The 19,213-nt window shown below is 34.4% G+C and overlaps 1 protein-coding gene across 1 annotated transcript in view; it reads right to left on the reverse strand.

Annotated features, from left to right (window-relative positions):
• Window positions 1–16,454: 16,454 nt before the first annotated feature.
• The window catches only part of LOC129229286 (23 kDa integral membrane protein-like), a 50,505-nt gene continuing 47,746 nt past the window's right edge, over window positions 16,455–19,213 (reverse strand). Inside the window, exon 6 of the mRNA XM_054863560.1 lies at window positions 16,455–19,211. Coding sequence (XP_054719535.1) covers window positions 19,059–19,211 — 153 coding nt within the window. The 3' untranslated portion in view covers window positions 16,455–19,058. The remainder of the gene's footprint in view (window positions 19,212–19,213) is intronic.

A 19,213-nucleotide genomic window follows, 5' to 3' on the forward strand; every position in this document is an offset into this window, starting at 1 on the left:
TGGTTATCTCCTTTCGTTATTTGTCTCCAGGAGACCTGGTGCACAAAGAATAAAATCCCCACTATAAGTGGCTATCATAATTTTAGTTATGAAAGACCACCTCCCTGCAAAGGGGGTGGACTTTGTATATATGTCAAAACAGACATTCCTGTCACTGAAGAAGTAATAGACATTACCAATTCCAATTTTGAAATTAATAGTGTGACTATTTTTTACAATAGCAAGTATTATCAAATTATTAACTGTTACAGACCACCAGGTAGATTCACTGAAGAGGACTTAAACGTTTTAAAAAAGATCCAAAAGGGAAATAATCAAATTTTTACTGGTGATTTTAATGCTAGAAATAAAATAACAGGAGACAAAAAAACATACAATAGCTCAATTAAATTCTATGACTGGATCCAAGAAAAAAATATCTGCATAATCAATAAAAATATTCCAACCCATATCAACAAACAAAAAGATGAGGGAATATTAGACCTAACAATAGTCAGTTCTGAGCTAATTACAGAAATGGATTGGCATAGAAGCGATGAAAACGGCGAAAGTGATCACTACCCCCACTATAATCAGGATTGCTGAAAAAAAAAACACACACAAAAATTAAAAGGTATGTAAATTGGGACAAATTCAAAGATAATATGGAAAAAATCATTCCTAATATAAATTTCAAGATTCTTAATTGCAATACTTTTAATCAAGTGACAGAAATTATTACATCAAATATAGATAACGTAACAAAAATAGTGAAATATAGAAACAACAACTCAAACAGCAACTGGTGGAACTTAGAATGCTCAAAAAAGAAAAAACAGAAGAACCAAGCAAAAAACAAAGCCTACAGAACTCAAATGATAACTGATTGGATTGATTACAAAAGAAAACTTGCTCTTTTTAGGAAAAGCATAATAGAAGCAAAAAGAAAATATTGGGAAAACATAAATTATAACATTAAACAACCTAAAGACATATATAGATCGGTAAATAAATTAAAAAATATCATAAACAAATCAGCAAGTCCCAACCAAGTACTTATCAAGGAGGGAATTAAATATTTTGAAGATAATGAATAGGCAGAAATGTTTGTGGAATACTTTAGCAAGAAAGACAAAACAGATAAAGAGAAACACATACTGGAAATTAATAATATAGGAAGTTTTCAATCTTTTACGATGAAAGAACTTTTGGCCGAGATCAATAGTTTAAAGAATACGGCAGCAGGATCAGATGGAATAACAAACAGCATTATAAGAATGTTACCAGAAAAAACCAAGGAGCTATGCTTAAGACTTTTTAATTATAGCATACATACGGGTAATATGCCAAGTAACTGGAAGATATCAATGATTATTCCAATTTGCAAACCAGAAAAAACCCACAGAATTTGGAGAGTTATCGGCCAGTTGCACTAACACAATGTTTGTGTAAACTTATGGAAAAATTGATACTTAAAAGACTCACATGGTGGGAGGAGAAGAACCAGATTTTCCCAGAATTTTTACATGGTTTCAGAAAAGGGAAAAGTGCAGAAAACTGCATAGTACAAATTATTAATACACTAAAAAGGCTAAGAAAAGAAAAAAACTTTATCTTCCTCATCTCATTAGATTTGAAGGGTGCTTATGATAACATAAAATCAGATATACTGTTAAGAAAATTAAACAATTTAAAAATGGATCATAAATATATTAAATGGATAAAAGAATGGTTGACTAATAGAAAAATAGTGATTAGATGGAGAAACAAGATGTCTAAAGAAAGAAGTATTGAGTATGGACTGCCTCAAGGTTCCATATTATCACCATTCCTTTTCAATTGTTTCATGTCAGACCTGGTAGGTAATGATGAAAGAAACAAACTATTTGTATACGCAGATGACATTTCATGTATTATATTCGACAAAAGTAGAGATGCAGCCATTAGGGCTATCAAGAATTTTATAGAAAAAATAGAAGAATGGTCGGACGACAACAAAATGATATTTTCGGCTGAAAAGAGTAGCATACAAAAATATGACAGCGACTAGAAACAAATTCATTGAAAATATAAAGATAAAAGGAAGGGACATTCCATGGAATACTCGGAACAAACTTCTTGGAGTGTACATTGACTATAATTTGTCCTGGAACAAACACACACAAGTAATTGAAAGGAAAATCAACAAGACTGCAAATGTAATTAAATTTTTGGGAAGTAGGACAGGTTTCTGTAATGATAACTTACTCAAAATAATCAAGCAAGTTATACTCCCACAAATTGACTATGGCAACCTGAGCAGAATCAAAGATACAAAATATAATAAGAATAAAATGGATGTCATCACAAACAAAGTCATAAGGAATGCTCTGAAATTAAACAATTTTGCCCCAAATGAAGTTATAAGACATTTTACAAATATTGACACATATGAAAGAAGACTAAATTGGAAAGCCACTAAGTGGGTCTTAAAGGAAATGTATCAAGATAATTCTTCAGAAAATATTAACTTGATTAATTCAATGGAACTGGATGAAAACATAGTAGATTTTTGTAACAACTTTATGACAAATTATAATACAAAAATATGGAAGGATACAAATTATGAAGAATACCCACCATGGCAATGCAGAAAACTGAAAATCATTACAGATGAAAGAAAATTTCAACAGACACAAATAAAAGAAGAAATTAAGCAAGACTTCCTAAAGTTTCTTACAGAAAATAAAGACAAAGAAATATGGGCTACTGATGGCTCCAAAAATGAAACATATGTAGGCTTTGGACTGTTAAACCAAGACAAATCTATTAAGAGAAAAATCAGAATCCCTAACTTCTGTTCCATTTTTACAGCGGAGCTTTCGGCGCTATATTATGCTGCTAAATATCTTATAAAAGCTGATATGCCAACAATTATTCTCACTGATAGTCTTAGTGTAATCAGAAGTGAAAACAAAAATCAAGACCCACTTGTGAAAATTACCAGATGTTATTTGGAGAAGCTATCCAGCAAAAATTATATTTATTTAGTATGGTCCCCCAGTCATTCAAATATTGAATTAAATGAGGATGCTGATGCTCTTGCAAAGGAAGCAGCAAGTGGCTCAAACATTCCAAGCTTAAATATCACTACATGGAAAGACTGTAATAATTATCTGTTGAAAATGAAACATGAGGAGCAAATGGAAAATTGGGAAAAATCCAAATACTTTGAAAAATTTAAATTTAGAAAAATTCCCTCAAACAAAGGAAGTTACAAAGTCCAAAATAGAAGGATTGAAATTTTCCTGAATAGACTAATCTGTGACTGTTATATTACAAAAAGCAAACTTTTCAAAATGAAAAATACGAACTCCCCAAACTGTGATTTGTGTGACTCTCCTGAAACAATTGATCATATACTACATCATTGTACAAAAACAAAATCAAATAGAAAACGTTTAATAGAGCTTATTCAGAAATACAAAAATCCTCTTCGTATCAAATTTCTTGATCAAGATATTTTGTTTACTCCTGGGGTCGCTCAGACTTTGTTTTCTTTCTTTGGTTGAGACTGTTTCGGTGTTGCTTGCTTTCCCCGTTTGTTTTTTTTTTCTTTTGCTTTGGGGTTTCTTTCTCTTGATGCATGCTTTTCTGCTATAATCAATAACTTTTACCAAATAGTCTTCTATTTTTGGTTGAGAAAGTATCTTATCGTGATATTCTACTTTTATAGGAACAAGATAGACAAAGTTGGAAGAACTCTTCAATAGTGACTTTTATAAGGAAGTGAGGCAAGGCGAAAAGAATTCGCAGCCCTCCATAAATTTTTGGAGTCCCAGGACTCGAGATCAAATCAAATCAAATCCCAATGTGTTTGTTTTTCTGTGGTTTTCCGCTATGATTACTGATTAAACGAGAAAGTTCGTAAACTAATTGTACTATTCTCTTATTGAGTGCAAAAAAAAATTTTTGAATAATACTTAAAAAATCCGAATTTATAGCTTTGTTATGGAAGGATATTATTTTTTTCTATGCCTTGTGTTTTAATGTTGTCACACGTGTGCTGGTTTATTTTAAACTTAAGCGGTTAAGCTTCTCATCAAACATTTGATTTAAAAATTTTGAGTTTTAGTAGGTGATGGATCGACTTCGATCCATAAAAAAGTTAGCTAATAGAATTATGTGTGAATAGAATGAGTTATGTTAAATTTTATATTCATTACTTTATTTGCATAACGTATGATGAAAACAATTACTCTCCAATGTGTATTTGCTTAGTCTTCAGTATTTCAGCACACATTAAATATTAACTTTTCTGCGCAATACAATTCAATTCAGAAATGGATAGCGAAAGAGGGTAGTAGTGTATTTTCTTACTCTCTCTGCCGTTGTATCTTTTTCTGTCTTCTTAAGCAATCCCATTCCTTTTGTCAGCAGTTAACTAATTATAGTTGGTACAATAAACTTAGAATGATAAAGCATTCATTATAAATGTCATGAATGCAGACTAAGTAAGTATGAATAGTATTGATGTATATCTTTGTATTGTGCTGTGATTCCATCTATTGCTAGATCCTCTACCAAGTCATGCTGACTTGCAGATATTAAATTTAAAATAAACCCTAATATCTTTAAAATTCTCTTATTTTCATGTATCTCTGTTTAAAAAAAGCTTATATGATTGTGTCAAATATAGTTTTAAAAAATCTTCAAGTTACTCGAGATAATTTCAGTGTAATGACTGACATATAAGATGTGTGAAGTCCTAATAATTGCACAAAATTGTACATAACTTTAAAAATAATCAGGCTCACGCAAGATTACGTAATCCAAAAAGTTATTTTCATTCAGAAAAATAAAGATTTAAACCATATTTTTAAAACATAGTTGAGGTTTCCCCAATTTGTCTATTGTGAACGGCATTAACTTTTCAAATTAAAGATTCAAAATAGTAAAATTATTGCTCAAAAAAAGTAGCTTTGAATTAATTTCATGTTTAATATTTACTGTACTTAATAAACATTTTGCTCATTTATAAGACTTATTTTATTCATAGTCTACCTTTCTTATTTGTTGTGATTTTAAATAAAATATGCATGTACTTTCAAGATTTTGGACACTCCCGAATAACGGACACCTCTAATTAACGAACATTTTTGCAAGTCCCAGTCCCTCAATATAGGCCATTCCATGTAATTCACTCTGAATAACGGACACTCCGAATAACGGACAGTTATTTCACAAAAAGTTTCACTTGCGATCGTAGCACTTCCGGTTATTTTTTCTTTTCACAGAACATCTTAGTAACTGCTTGCCTTACTAAGCTTTTCATCCTCCACAACTGAATCCCCCCCCCTCACCATCATTTCCTTATCACTGTTTCTTGGAATTAAAAGGGTGGTAATGGGCAGAAACAGCGATTGGGGCTTAAAAGTTGGGGGCAGAAAAAAAAAAGAACTAAAAGACATGGTACTTTTTGCAAGCAGCAAAAAATGAAACAGAAAAAAAAAGTCATAATTTTGTTACGGCTAGTTTTAAGAGTATTGAAGCAGATAAGTGAAAACTGATGTCAGTGTAACAATTAACGTACGTTTTTCTTAAGATTTTAATGATTTTTGTACACAATAACTATTCAAAAGTTAAGATAAAAAAGGGGAAACTGGGTGTTTTTCTAACTGGGGCTCTCGGGAGATGCAATTGAACAGACCGGCGCCGGTAGTAGTCGGCTTTATGGCGCCGTGGTTTCGTTGGGTTATTTAATTTTTAGACATGAAAAAGATTTGCCCATATTCAAGGTCATATTGCCAACTGTCAATAATGCAATAGTGATACTCCAGATAAAATAAATTAGCCATATAAAGTAGAGAATTTTTGGAAGCACTGAAATACAGTAAAGAATTGAAAAACTTTCCTGAGCAAAGGGGACACTGAAAGACTTGCTAAGGTAAATGATTTAAATATTTATGTTGAGAAACAGGCTTGTAATGCAAAAAAGAGATGTCAAACTGTTTTAACTGATTACTTTAATTGATTAAATGCTTTTTAAGACAAGTGTGTGCTGTCAGTATACCTTTATTAAGAAAAAACAGATTAATTACTCTTGACGTAAAATGTAGTAAACCTTTCGCAATCATTTCGATTGTGTTCTACAAAGGGAACAACAGCCCATTTTGAAAAAAGTAAATTAAGTAGTTCCTCCTAATAGCGGACACCTCCCAATAACGGACAAAACTTCTTGTCCCTTGACTGTCCGCTATTCGGAGGTTTCACTGTACTATGTATCAATAAAGCCATGTTTGTCAGCAAGAATATTTTTTACCTTTGGTTGTCCCTCTCTATAGCCTTTTAGCGGTTTGGCCGCGATTTTTGATATCCACTACACTTGTGCCTCTTAACTCCTCATATAATCGGGAGTTTACTGTACAGTTGAGCTTAGTTAATGTGAAATGCCAGAAACTCCACAATTTGTTCGATTAGCTGTTATTTATAACTGTTGCATAAATAAGTGAAATAGTGAAAAAAACAAATGAGTGTTGTCTTAAAAAAATGAATTACTACTATTCATTATTACGTTATGAACGTATCTGTTAGTTATTAAGATTTTCCATTTTTTGAAAAGAAGGATGCTAAACAGTGGAGGAACAAGTGATAATCCGCATTGACACATAGAAAGTTCCGAGAAATGTCCACATACAACAGGTATAAGGGCTTAATGCTCCATACAAAAATATTTAACGTATGGTTGACTTTTTAGTCGTACAAAATGATGTATAATTTCGACAAAAAAATGGCGTTCATCAGCAAAAGTTTTCAGAGGAGGGGTCAAAAATTTTTGTTTGTTTTAGCCTAAACTTTCATTTGAATGCACCTATTGTGCATAAGATTTTCAATTTAATTATGTACAGTGATGGTCCTATCATTTTTTCTGAGAGTATACTCCCAGTAATCAATTATGCACAATATGTGTATGCGATCATATGCATAATATGAAAATTTTTGAAGCTTGAGGGTATAGGATATATGTTGTATTATATGGAGTATACCCTAGGGGGGCACCACTGATTATATATAGTGGACCCTATCTGAACACTCGCTAAAGTGAGCACTGGCCTGAAACATAAATTTTTGGGAGAGCGGAACACAAGATAGTCCCAGACTACATGTGCATTATCCAGTTTTCTCCTATAAAGAACACGTCCATAATCCAAACATTTTTGCTTGGTTCCATGATTGTTTCAAACCAACTTAACTAAGAAAATATTCGTTTTAACCGAGATTTTGTATCAACCGTGAATATTGGGAATTTAACAATATTTTTGCATTAATATTTTATTATTGGGTCTAAATGCTACTAAAATATATATATCGTCACCTCAGAGTAACAGTAGGATATCTTAGTATTATTCCTGGGATTAGATTTCTTACTGTTACTCTGAGGCAACAATATTCTCTTGCTATATTATTTTCTGGGACATTCCAAGTTATTTTTGACATTATGTACAGTCTGTAACATGACCTTTTTTTGCCATAACTTTTTAATTTTCAGTTCGATTTGCAAATTATTTTAATTTGAGCTGGTGTGTTGGTAGGAAAATATCAAAATAAAATAATATGCTAATCAAACAGAAAATAAAAAAGTTATGGCAAAAAAGGTCACGTTACGGACTCTACATAAATGTCAAAAATACCGTGGAATGCTCCTTCTACTTTTTAAATTGAACAATCACTATTCGTATTCAACAACCAGGGGCATGCACAAAAATTTTGGGGCCCCATCACAAATGTCTTTCCCATTACCCTTTATGTTGTTTATCCCTATTTTCATCCCTAGTTTAAAAAATATTTTGTCAACAGGTGTCCTCCCCCCCTTTGCACGCCCCTGGCAATAACTAATCTGAGTTTTTTTTTCTTTTGTACTTCTTAAGTTAGTGTGTACTAACTTGTACAAATTGTTTGTGTTATGTGGGAATTTAAATATTTTGTTTGAATGGTTAGCTATACAATTTTAGCAAACATTTAGATTTAATGTGAATGTTACTTGATGAAAAATACAAAATTTTTGTTTTTTCCCAATAAATAAGAAAAGATTTCAGAAATTTTTAGCTGCGAGCTGTCACATTTCCTCAGCAATATCACAAGCCCAATGAATGTGCATGTAACTGAAGTTGGACAATTCAACGTGTCCAGAACATCTCTGGGCTGTCGCATTAGGATGAAAACATCACACTGCGACAAACCATACATGTTGCATTGCGACGTAACTGAAGATGGACAATTCCACATCTCCAGAACGTCTCTGGGCTGTCGCATTGCGACAACCCATGCATGTCGCATTGTGACGTAACTGAAGTTGGACAATTCCACGTCTCCAGAATGTCTCTGCGCTGTCGCATTGCGACAACCCATGCATGTCGCATTGTGACGTAACTGAAGTTGGACAATTCCACGTCTCCAGAACGTCTCTGGGCTGTCACAATGCGACGAAAACATCACATTGCGACGAACCATACACGTCGCATTGCGACGTAACTGAAGTCGGACAATTCCACGTTGCCAGAACATCTCTGGGACGTTTCTGGAATGTGCCGTGACGTGCCCGAGACGTTACAGACGTCGCAGTGCGACGTATTTGCTACGTGGCCGAGATGTGACTGTGCTATGTGGGAAGGCGCTAACCTTGACTCCCAAAGGGTGCACAGTTTCAAGGGGGGGGGGGGGGAGTTAGCTGAAGCGCACAGGTTTGAGATAATAAGGGGAAAATATCGAAGGCGCACGGGCACGGATTCAATAACGCAAAAAAATGAAAAAAAAAAAAAAACGCGCTTCGAAACCATGCTTGCCACAACTTAATTACACACAAAAAATTTGATCAACATCGGTCAGCCGTTTAAAAGCGTTATGGTGACAAACGTGAGCACAGAAGATTTTTATATATTAAGACTAGAGGACCCGACAGACGTTGTTCTATTCAACCTTTGTGAATTGAAAAGTTAAAAAAATTCAATAAACTATCAAGTGTTTTAACCGTTTTGTTGAAAAGAAATAAGTAAAAAGAAAATGTTTTAGCTGCTTGGTGTCAGAATGCGTATGGATCATTCCACGTAAAATCACCTAAATTAAATAGTCGGCCGTGCCGTCATGTCTCCGATTTTTTCCATTATTTTTTTACGAATAGATATCTATGAAAATAGCCCAAAATCATTTTTTTTTTAGATTTTTTGAATGAAAATTACGCCCTGGAGATTTTTTTCAAAAATTCGATTTTTGAGCATTTTTTGTAGTCACCGTTTTGGCATGAATTCAGAAAATCTCTCTAATTTCTTTATTTTTCAACCAATTAAACTGAATTTGGTATCAATTTCAAGCTAATATTTTCTGTTTCAGTATGAACCATAGACTAATTCGGAACTCCAGCGCTCGAATACGCTACCTTGCGGTGATTTACAAAACTGCCGATGGAACTAAAACATTGCCACGTTTTAGTTCCATGTGTGTCTGTTGACGTAAATACAGGCAGTTTGTTCTGAGTATTTATTAACGCAATCGATGTGTCTTAGTTTGCTTTCAGCTACAGAAATTAATTCGTCCCCTAAGAGTATTCTCGAGCTTCTCAAAATAATGTTAGTTTTCCTTATTTCTTTCAAAAAAGTATTAAATGGTGGACGCGTAAACAAGAAAACTCTGGATTAACAAAATTGGATAACGTTATACCAGGTAAAATTTTTTATTGTATGAATTTGTAAGAATATGAGTTTTTTTTAATCTTAAATTAATTTAATTAATCATATTTTACAGCAGCATTTAGTTGGAATGGACAGTATGCAAAATATTTTCTTGGATTTATTATCGTAGAACAAAATGAAAAATGTTTAACCTAGAAAGAATTTACTTTATTCCTTTTATTCTCAGCTGAAAGGTTTCGCCAAATTTGTTTAGGGTTATAATTTTGGTATTGTGCGAGCAAAGTAGCCTTGGCGAGATTTCGCGTTTTTAGTTAAACCATTTTTAATTTTTATCATGAGTGGAATAAAATGGTAGTAAGATTACAGAATTCGATAAGTGAAAAGAAATAATGGTCAATCAACTGAAAAGAAAACTACCACCATATATCCGTGAGAATTTTGTTGATGATTTGCATAACATGACACAATTAAATCGTAACTCAGAAATTAGAAAAATCGAAACAGAAAATTTTTAAATGAACCGACCGATTCGGGAATTCGAGAGAAATAACTCAGCTACAAATGGAAAAAAAATAAGCGCTAGCCAAGAAAGGCAAAGAAGTATCATCTTTTTTCGATAATAATTTGTAATGTCATATTGAATTTTCTAGCATTAATTGTTGTTCTTGTCAGGCCACAATTATTATTTAGTTTTATCAAGAATTGATAAATATCGAATTCAACATCATGGAAATAGCTGCTTAGAACTACGAACTACGTAGTTTGCATTAATCTTTGACGTTTAGTAATGCTTCTTGAATTCTCATTTGTTTCTACGTGGGCCAGAATATCCACAAGACTTTGAAAATTAATTTAAAAAGAATAAAGCGAAAAAATCATACGTACGAACAAAAATCACAACACTTTTAGCATTTTCTTCGTTACCATGTGCGTTTGTTTTAGTTTTCAATTCCGCCATTAGACAGTGACTTCAGTGCCCCCTACAGTTCGTTGGAGTTGCGAATAATAAGAGTAGACCGAGCTTTCCCAGACTTGCTGATGAAAAAATTGGTTCATGGATACATCATGTGACTGGCGGAAGGCTTGGCGAAAACTTTGGCAGCATAGTTGCTAGATGGCAACATTATCTATAGTTTGGCACTCGACATGTATTTTAAGTAATGTGTTTTCATTATAATTTTTTTCCAGGTGCAGAGATTGAACTGTTTTTCTTTTAGTTATGAATTAATTTGACATTAGTAATTAGTTTTTGATCACAGTTTTCAGAAACTTTTATTTCATTTGGAACTGCTACACCAGCGTTGGCGTGAACGTAATGGAGGAAACGTTTTGCGTTAACGCAAAAATGTACTAATCGGAATCTTAAATTGAAATTGTAGGTAAAAATCTTACCGTTTGCCGATTCAATTTGGGCACTTGCATCTTTAATTGCTTAGAGAGTTATTGAAATTGACTAATGAAAATGCACAGTGCTATCTAAACGAAAAACTCACTATATTAACAAAATATTTACAACTTAGAATAAAAAATTTACAAATCGGACTCCATAAATATTCCGCGTTCCATCAATTCTATTTATTTTATTTCTCGCGGGCGTTGATCGTCTGCTACGATCAACGCCCGCTGTTGCTAGGATATCCACTAGTCACATGGTTTGGTTCATGAGCAGCAAAAAGTTGCCATAGCTCGGTCTATTCTTATTATTAGTCTATGATGTGAACGACAGAAAGTATTCTATGAACAGTTCGGTGTTGGGTGTTGCCACTCTTTCTCTAAAGTCAATTTTTATGTTTTTCAATAGGGGGATTAAATAAGTTATATCTCCGGAGTACCTACTACGATTTGCATCAATTTTTTTTTTGTAGCAGATTTAAATCATTCTCTTGCTATGTAGACAAAAGTAGAAGGGTGTTTTTGTTGTTTTGAAATAAAAAGATAAAGTTTGTTTTGCAGAAAATACAAGTTTTCTATTACTTTAAATCCCTTTTAAGCTTAAAAAAGGCCAAGAACTTTTCAGAACAATTAATACTGGACTCTCAAAAGATTTGTATCAATAGTTAATCGCTAAAAAGCTGTTTACTTTTGAAAAGAATTGTGCAAAAACCTCCGTTTCAGACTTCCCAAAAATAAATAAATAAAAAACACTTTTGATTGAAAGGATGAAAAAAAAATTACTGTTGAAAACTTTTCTTAGCATAATCTTGTTTGGATTACGTTACACCTGACAATGAACTTCCATTTACAGTAAGTACTGTACAACTCCAGATTTCTCCGAAGAAGATTAATTTTGCTGATTGAAGTATATTTTAAAACCTCTTTGAAACTTACTGATAGAAATTCTGACTTTTTCATCTTCTGATACAAAGGAAATAGTAAATTAAAAAAAAAAAAATTGCAGTCCGCACAAGCATGCCTTTCATTTCACATTTTATAATCCACGAAAGCTATGTGTCGATTAACTTTCAAAGCGAAAGAAGAATGATGCATATTGCATGAGTATTGTAAGAGCGGAAGATAATTGTCAGGTGTTACGTAATCCAAACAAATTTAGGCTATGAAAACTTTTCAATGGTAATTAGTCTCTTTTTTTTTCGATTAACTGCCCTAAATTTCTCAAACTGTCCCTGCTCGATCATCCCCGAATGGGATGAAATTTTATAGAGGTGTAGAGATGTTTTTGAAACTAACCTATGCAAATTTTCAGATTTCGAGATCCGAATCCTAAGTAACTAGGATCCCCAAAATATAGTGCTCCAAAATGGCGGATCAGCTTTGTGAGAAGAATTGCCACGTTGTTGTCAAGGTTACAGAAAATTTTATAACATGGGAAACATGAAATTTTGGGAGCTTAAAGTACATTTGGCTGTTGTTTCGTTCTAGTATTTATGTGAGTTTGAGCTCATAAGATTTTGAGTAACAAGCATATAAACTCGTGAAAAAACGCTCTTTTGTATTGAAATTATTATTTTTGAGACCGTTTAATTAAGTAAGATGATTAGATCTCATGGTTTTCTGACATGAGTCTAAAACTACACCACGTCTAGAAAACACTCCTGTCTGTGAAAATTGCAACACCACGAAGGACTTACGCGAGTGAGCTGAAAATTGCAGGAAATGTAAAGTAGGGCATGATATGCAAATGATTAGAATTGCTGACCGGTAGCGCATGCGTATGCTGAGCAGCGCCCTCTGAACGGCGGATCGAACCGAATGTAAACAGACGGCTGTAGCGAGGCGTGTATGATTATCGGTGGTTATATGCTAGAGTAAACGTTAACTGAATCTTAACTATGCCTCCTGACGAAAAAAAGCAAAATTTGAGCAAATTTCGGAGTTTGAACGGGGCAAAATCGTCGCCTTTCGTGAAGCTTGATTGTCTTATCGTGCAGTAGCCGCTCGTGTGCAGCGTAACACAAGCACAATCATGCGTGTTTGGAAGGAAGCAGTGGACAGAGGAGGGTCGAACAGCTCGGAAATCCGGGAGTGGACCCCGAAATGTGACGTCAGTTCGCGATGACAGACAACGGGTGCGTATGGCGCTGACGGACCGCACAGTTTCTTCTAGACCATTGGCAGCACAGTGGTCAACAGCTACAGATGTTTCATTGTGTGCTTCATCAATTCATAGACGTCTGCTGCAGCGTGGGCTGCGCGCAAGGATTCCTTTTATAGAGGATTCCTCTCACGCAAAACCATCACCGGCTGCTGCTATACAATGGGCCAATGTGCATAGGAGCTGGCGTGCTTATTGACAGCAAGTCGTCTTTTCTGACGAATCCCGCTTCAATTTGTGGCACCATGATGGCCGAATTCGTGTCAGGCGCTCTGCCCGGAGTGCATTATCGAACGCCACAGTGGACTAACTCACGGAGTTAAAGTCTGGGTTGCCATAGCATATTATAGACGATCACAATTGCTACGAATTGTGGGCAATTTGAACAGTACCCGATACATGAACGAAAATTTACAGCCCCAAGCTATTCCTTCCCTGCAAGGATTGCCAGGGGCTGCATTCCAGCAGGATAATGCGCGTCCACATGTCGCCAGGAATGTCAAATGCTACCTTGATTCGCAGCAGGTACAGCTTCTTCCTTGGACTGCATATTCCCTGAATATGTCACCGATTGAACATGTGAGGGATTTCGTTGGCAGGCGTCTCGCTCGTGATCCTCGTCCTGTTTCTTCGACAGACGAACTTTGGTTGCGCATACAAACAATATGGAATGCTCTTCCGCAGGCAGGTATTCAAACTTTGTTTCACTCCATCCCGAACCGTGTAGCAGCTCTTATTGCGGCGCGTGGTGGCCACACAAAGTACTAATTTCTATCTCTTTTTATTGTTTGTTTGGTTTGAAAATGTAATCATTTATTTGTACCATTACAACTCAACTGTGTATTAGATTTCATTCAACTATGATGCTTCCTTCATGGTGTTGCAATTTTCACAAACAGGAGTGTAATTACAGCTCTTGCTCAAAGTTATTGACTCCGGCAATTTAGAGTAATTGATCTAAAACTGTGATTCTTTTTGTTTCAAATTATCAATTTTGAGACCGCGTAATTAAAAAAGTATTAGTTGCCATGGGTTTCTAACCAGGACCTTAAACTACACCACTCGCACTATAACTACAGCTGTGTCCCAAAGTTGTTGACCCGTCGCGATCAAAGTTATTGACCGTTAAACTTGGGCATTTTAAAAAATATCGTCGATTTTGAGACCGTTTAACTATTAAAGCCAAGAGAAACGAAAGCTATTTTATATTACTCTTAGTACTATACTGTGGTGAGTAGCTAATCATGTACTTATTTCCGAGGGTTACTCGCGGCTTTAGCAGATACCTGGACCTAAACAAGGCAAAAAAAAAAATAAAAAAAGTAGCAGTTTCAATTGACCTTTGCCCTCAAATCCATGAGTGAGCCACCAAAATATTTATGCAAGCATATACCTGGTATCAAGTAGTATCTTTATTTAAAAGAATTGGTTTGGTACACTCATTGCTGTTGAAGCAAAGCAATAATATATTTAGCTCTTTTTTCTCACGACCCTAAACTTTGACCCCCACTCGAGGGCTAACAAATTAAATTAGAGAGGAAAGAAGCTTCACTTTTTCTTATTACCATACTAGTAAAATATCCTGAAAGTTTCAGGAAAATTGAAGGTGTCAACTACCAGGCCCCCATTCATTTTGGCCAGTTTAAAAAAAATGATAAAGACGTTACAAAGTATTACATTAAGAAAACGTCTAATTAAATTTTTTTTAAAAAATCTTAAAAATGATGCTTTTTTCATATTTTGTCAAACTTTAGGCCCCATGCGCGATCGGAAGATGTCAATCGATTTCCTTAATTCTTTTTTTCCTTTGTTTGTCTTTATAATTCGCAACTTTTTCGCGCTATAACAACTTCGAAATAAAAAAAAAATGAGTTTTTTCGGCCCACCTTAATGGGCACCCCTGTCTCAACTATATATGAAATTTTTTCTTCAAGAGGTGGTCTCTCGTCCCTCTCGAGAAAGTTAATAGTTCCGCAAGTGGAAATTTGCTGTCCAATCACCAAAACAAACAAACAAAAAAAAAAAAAAAACTTTGTTTAATTGATATATTTCCAAATAAGTTTACAACGTTTCTACAACACAGGGTTTATTTTTCAGTCGTAAAATTCCGATTTTTTTGCGCAATCACGATTGTTTATTTTTCTCATTTGACTGTTTTTGGCGTTACGCTGATTTTATTTTCCCGCCAGCACCCTCTGCAGCATCACCGTCGACCGACCGCCTCATGATGCTGCTCCTCTAGCAAAAACCGTCTCCAGGTTGTGTCCATATCCTACACACACACTCATGCCTGCACACAGACACAAACACACATGCCTACATACACACACACGAACGCCTACACACACGAACGCCTATACACACACACGAACGCCTACGCACACACACGAACGCCTACACACACAGACACGAACGCCTACACGCACAGCACTACATACATAACACTCACACACATGCATACATACATTCACACACACACGCATCCACACACATGCGCCTACACAAGCACACACACATGCGCCTACAAAAACACACACGCGCCTGCATACACACACGCTCGTGATTGCGAAAAACATACATTGAATTCAAAATGCCAAAAATTCAAATTAATATAATTTTTTTAATTTAATTTTTTCTTTTTTTTGTGTGTGTTTTTAAGGATTAATGATGCTAATTAGGATTTTGTGGAATTAATATCCCTATCTTTAATAGCGACAATAGATAGTATTATTCTTTCTTTCTTTTTCATTTTAGTATTTTTTTTTTTAAGTCTGTAGTTTCAGACAGCAGACACAGAAGAAAGTAAAAATGCCTCTATCATGCGAGATATATACTTAAGGAAACCAGGGGCGTCCCGATGGGAGGTCACAGGAGGTCAGTGTGACCTTCCAGAAAATGTCCTTATTCAATAAATTTTGTCTGACGATTCAGCAATTTGGAGAAATAATAGCAATATTGCAATTTTTAAATACTCAGGTATCCCTTTTCATTAGAGATGTGCTTATGCGTGCATCCGTCCTTTTATCATTCGACAAAATTAAGTTCAAATTGGCAAACATAGAATTTCCACTCTTCCAAAAAATTAAGTTCCGGGCGCCCCTAGAGGAAACAGCTGTAAGACTAACTGACGAAACATAGATAACTAGTGACATTAACTAAATATAAAGAAAAGAAAAATCTCTAACAAGTGATTCGAAATATTACTATTTAAATTATTGGAAAAAACACACATACACACATATTTTCATATTTTTTATTTTCAAATAATACATTTACAGCAAATTTGAATTTTCTACACAATGAATATTAATAAAAACATTTATCAAACACATAAATACAATACTGAATATCATTTTTCAAACAACAATGCTCACTGATTTCTTTTTCTGTGAGCTATTTATTTAACAAAGTAATGGAAGAAAAAAAAAATAATGCAATTTTATCAGAGGAATCTTTTGGTTACTAACAGTTAACAGAAACAAAATTAATTTGAGGTTTTGACACATATAGATATCTTTAATTTCAGATTATCGAGCGTGATTATATGTGAAATTTTATATTCTCTAAGGAATCATCAGTGGTAGTAAATGATGTACTATTTTTGCATTAAAAAGCACTTACGGATACTTGTGAAGCTGTCCTTTTTGGAGTTAATACCAATAATCAGCATAGGGTAGACTGGCCAGTGAGTACACACCTGAGCGTTTTTTAAATTTAAAAATTCATAGCGTCGTTGAAAATTGTAGCATTTGACACACGCACTAGATCAGCCAGAAATACCTTCTGGTGGGTTTTTTTTTTTTTGATCATAAATACCATTCTCAAGGGGTTTATTTATTTATTTATTTGTCAATTTTTAATCAAAAATATCTTCTGAAAGGTTTTTTTAAAAATCAAAACAGTTCTTTCATATACCTAAACTACTGTATTAGGATTTGCATTTGTGTTAAAACCAATGCCTCTAGGGGGTGTTTTTACCCCAAACCTCCCCCTCCCCTTCGCTGCGCCACTGGACATACACCTTCAGTAAAAACATTTTAAATGATATATGTAAATTTTTTTTTTAATTTGGAAGAACGTTTCAGAGAGGGGGGGGGGGGGGGTAAGGAATGAAGAAGAGTACTCCTTCCCAGTAAATGAACACTCCAACCAGTGATCAAACGCAGCGTTTTCTAATCGTTTTCTTTCTGAAAATGTGTAGGAGAAAGTTACCACCATCAATTTAAAAGAAAAAATTTTAAACCTTATTTTTTTGAAAAAGAAAAAATACGAACTGTTCATTTACTACAAAAGATTCACTCACTGGGTACCTTTAGAAGAAAGTACATCCCACCTGGAAACTTCGTTGTAAAGCGCGAAATGTTTTAAACTTAGTGGGTTTCCCAACCGCTCTCTCTTCTGTACATAAACAAGTATAAAATAGCATAATTCAAAATGGGAACTTCGTACATATATCATACTTTGAAAGGAATACAAGAGTTTTACAGTATATGAATTTTCGTGGGCAAAAGCATTACCAGGGATTCAACAACTTTTTGAGGAAGGGGAGAGAGGGTTTTGGTTTCCAAACGGATTTCATATATACACTAAAACCCAAGCTTAATGAGTAATTCTTTGATATATTAATATTAGTATTTAATTATTGTTATTATCATGTTATTAAAAATTGTAGTTCTAGAGGGAGTATGGGCCGGGGACTCTCTAAGGATTGAAGCGCAGTCGTATCTCCTCTGGTTTCAAGAACGAGGTAGAGCTAAATAAAACTCAAAATTAGTTGTTTTTCCTCGTATTTAAAATAACTAAATACTCATAAACAGTCAAAATTAACCACTTGCATTGAAGCATGGTTTAGTAGGGTAAAAGTCATGGTTTGTTTCATGCCGACAATGAGTACGATTAACTGTTTCTAAATCATTGCTACACATTTATTTTTAATGATAAATACTTTTGAAAATAAACATGGGGGCCACTGCTTTTGATAACATGAGCTTGGCAAAATTGTACGGCAAAAGTTTCATGAAATTTGAAATACTTCCAATATTTCTTATGGATCAGTTTTATGAACCTTTTTATGCAATTTTTTTTACAAATTCTTTAAAGATATTTCCTTTTTTTTTAATTGTTAGCTGGAACAATTTTACAACATTTTTATCAGAACAGTTTTGAATCTAAAACGGCAAGAGTTTTTTTTTTTTTTTTTTTAAACTACTCAGAAAAAAAAAAAGAATCAGAATTTTACTTTGAGTTTAGATATTCGAGCCATTAGCTAGGCTAGTTTAAATTGCAGCAATTTTGCACACATTATTTCTTAAAAATTTACAAACGTAAAATGAAAATAATTTTCTAAACTTCTTATGCAAATGCATCAGCAGCTTTCCTAACAGTGGTTTTTGAACCACTGATTTGAACCATTTCGTAGAAATTTGTTGGCAGATGTATTATAAACCTTTTAAGACAAGTTTAATCACCTTTTATGGCAACATACTCGCATAGCTTTCGTGGCATCTGTTCATAAGAGAAATGCAACTACGCAGCCTCCGAAATCCTTAAAACCGAACACTCTGCCACCGACAATATTCAGCCCGATTCTCGTACCGCATCGTATTAACTACTTTGCTGTCCTTTTCCACTCAGTCACATGATTGTGTACACGTGACTGGTCGAAAATGATAGGGGAAGAAGTTCGACAGGTAAAAGAATCGGGCTGACTTTCGTCAAAATTTAACCAAACACCACGTGATTACACAAGAAGCGCTAGCTGAGTACATAAGAAAGACGATGGTGAAGTGGCAGCTGACTTGCTTGGCCTTGCAGCTTTCAGAGACCTAAAAAACTTTTAGTTTTTGTCGCTAAGAAATATTTCACATGAAGTACTTTGATTCAACACTTATGCTTTTTATGAGGTAGCCCGTTGCACAGAGCGCCAGTAGCTGAATTAGAAGAATAGGCAAAGATATTCCACCAATAATTCCAGCTTTTCCTCGAATGTAAGTTAGCATCTTCGCAGCACAACCCT

This window comes from Uloborus diversus, chromosome 9 (genome assembly GCF_026930045.1).
Source record: "Uloborus diversus isolate 005 chromosome 9, Udiv.v.3.1, whole genome shotgun sequence".
In the NCBI taxonomy this organism is placed as follows: domain Eukaryota; kingdom Metazoa; phylum Arthropoda; class Arachnida; order Araneae; family Uloboridae; genus Uloborus; species Uloborus diversus.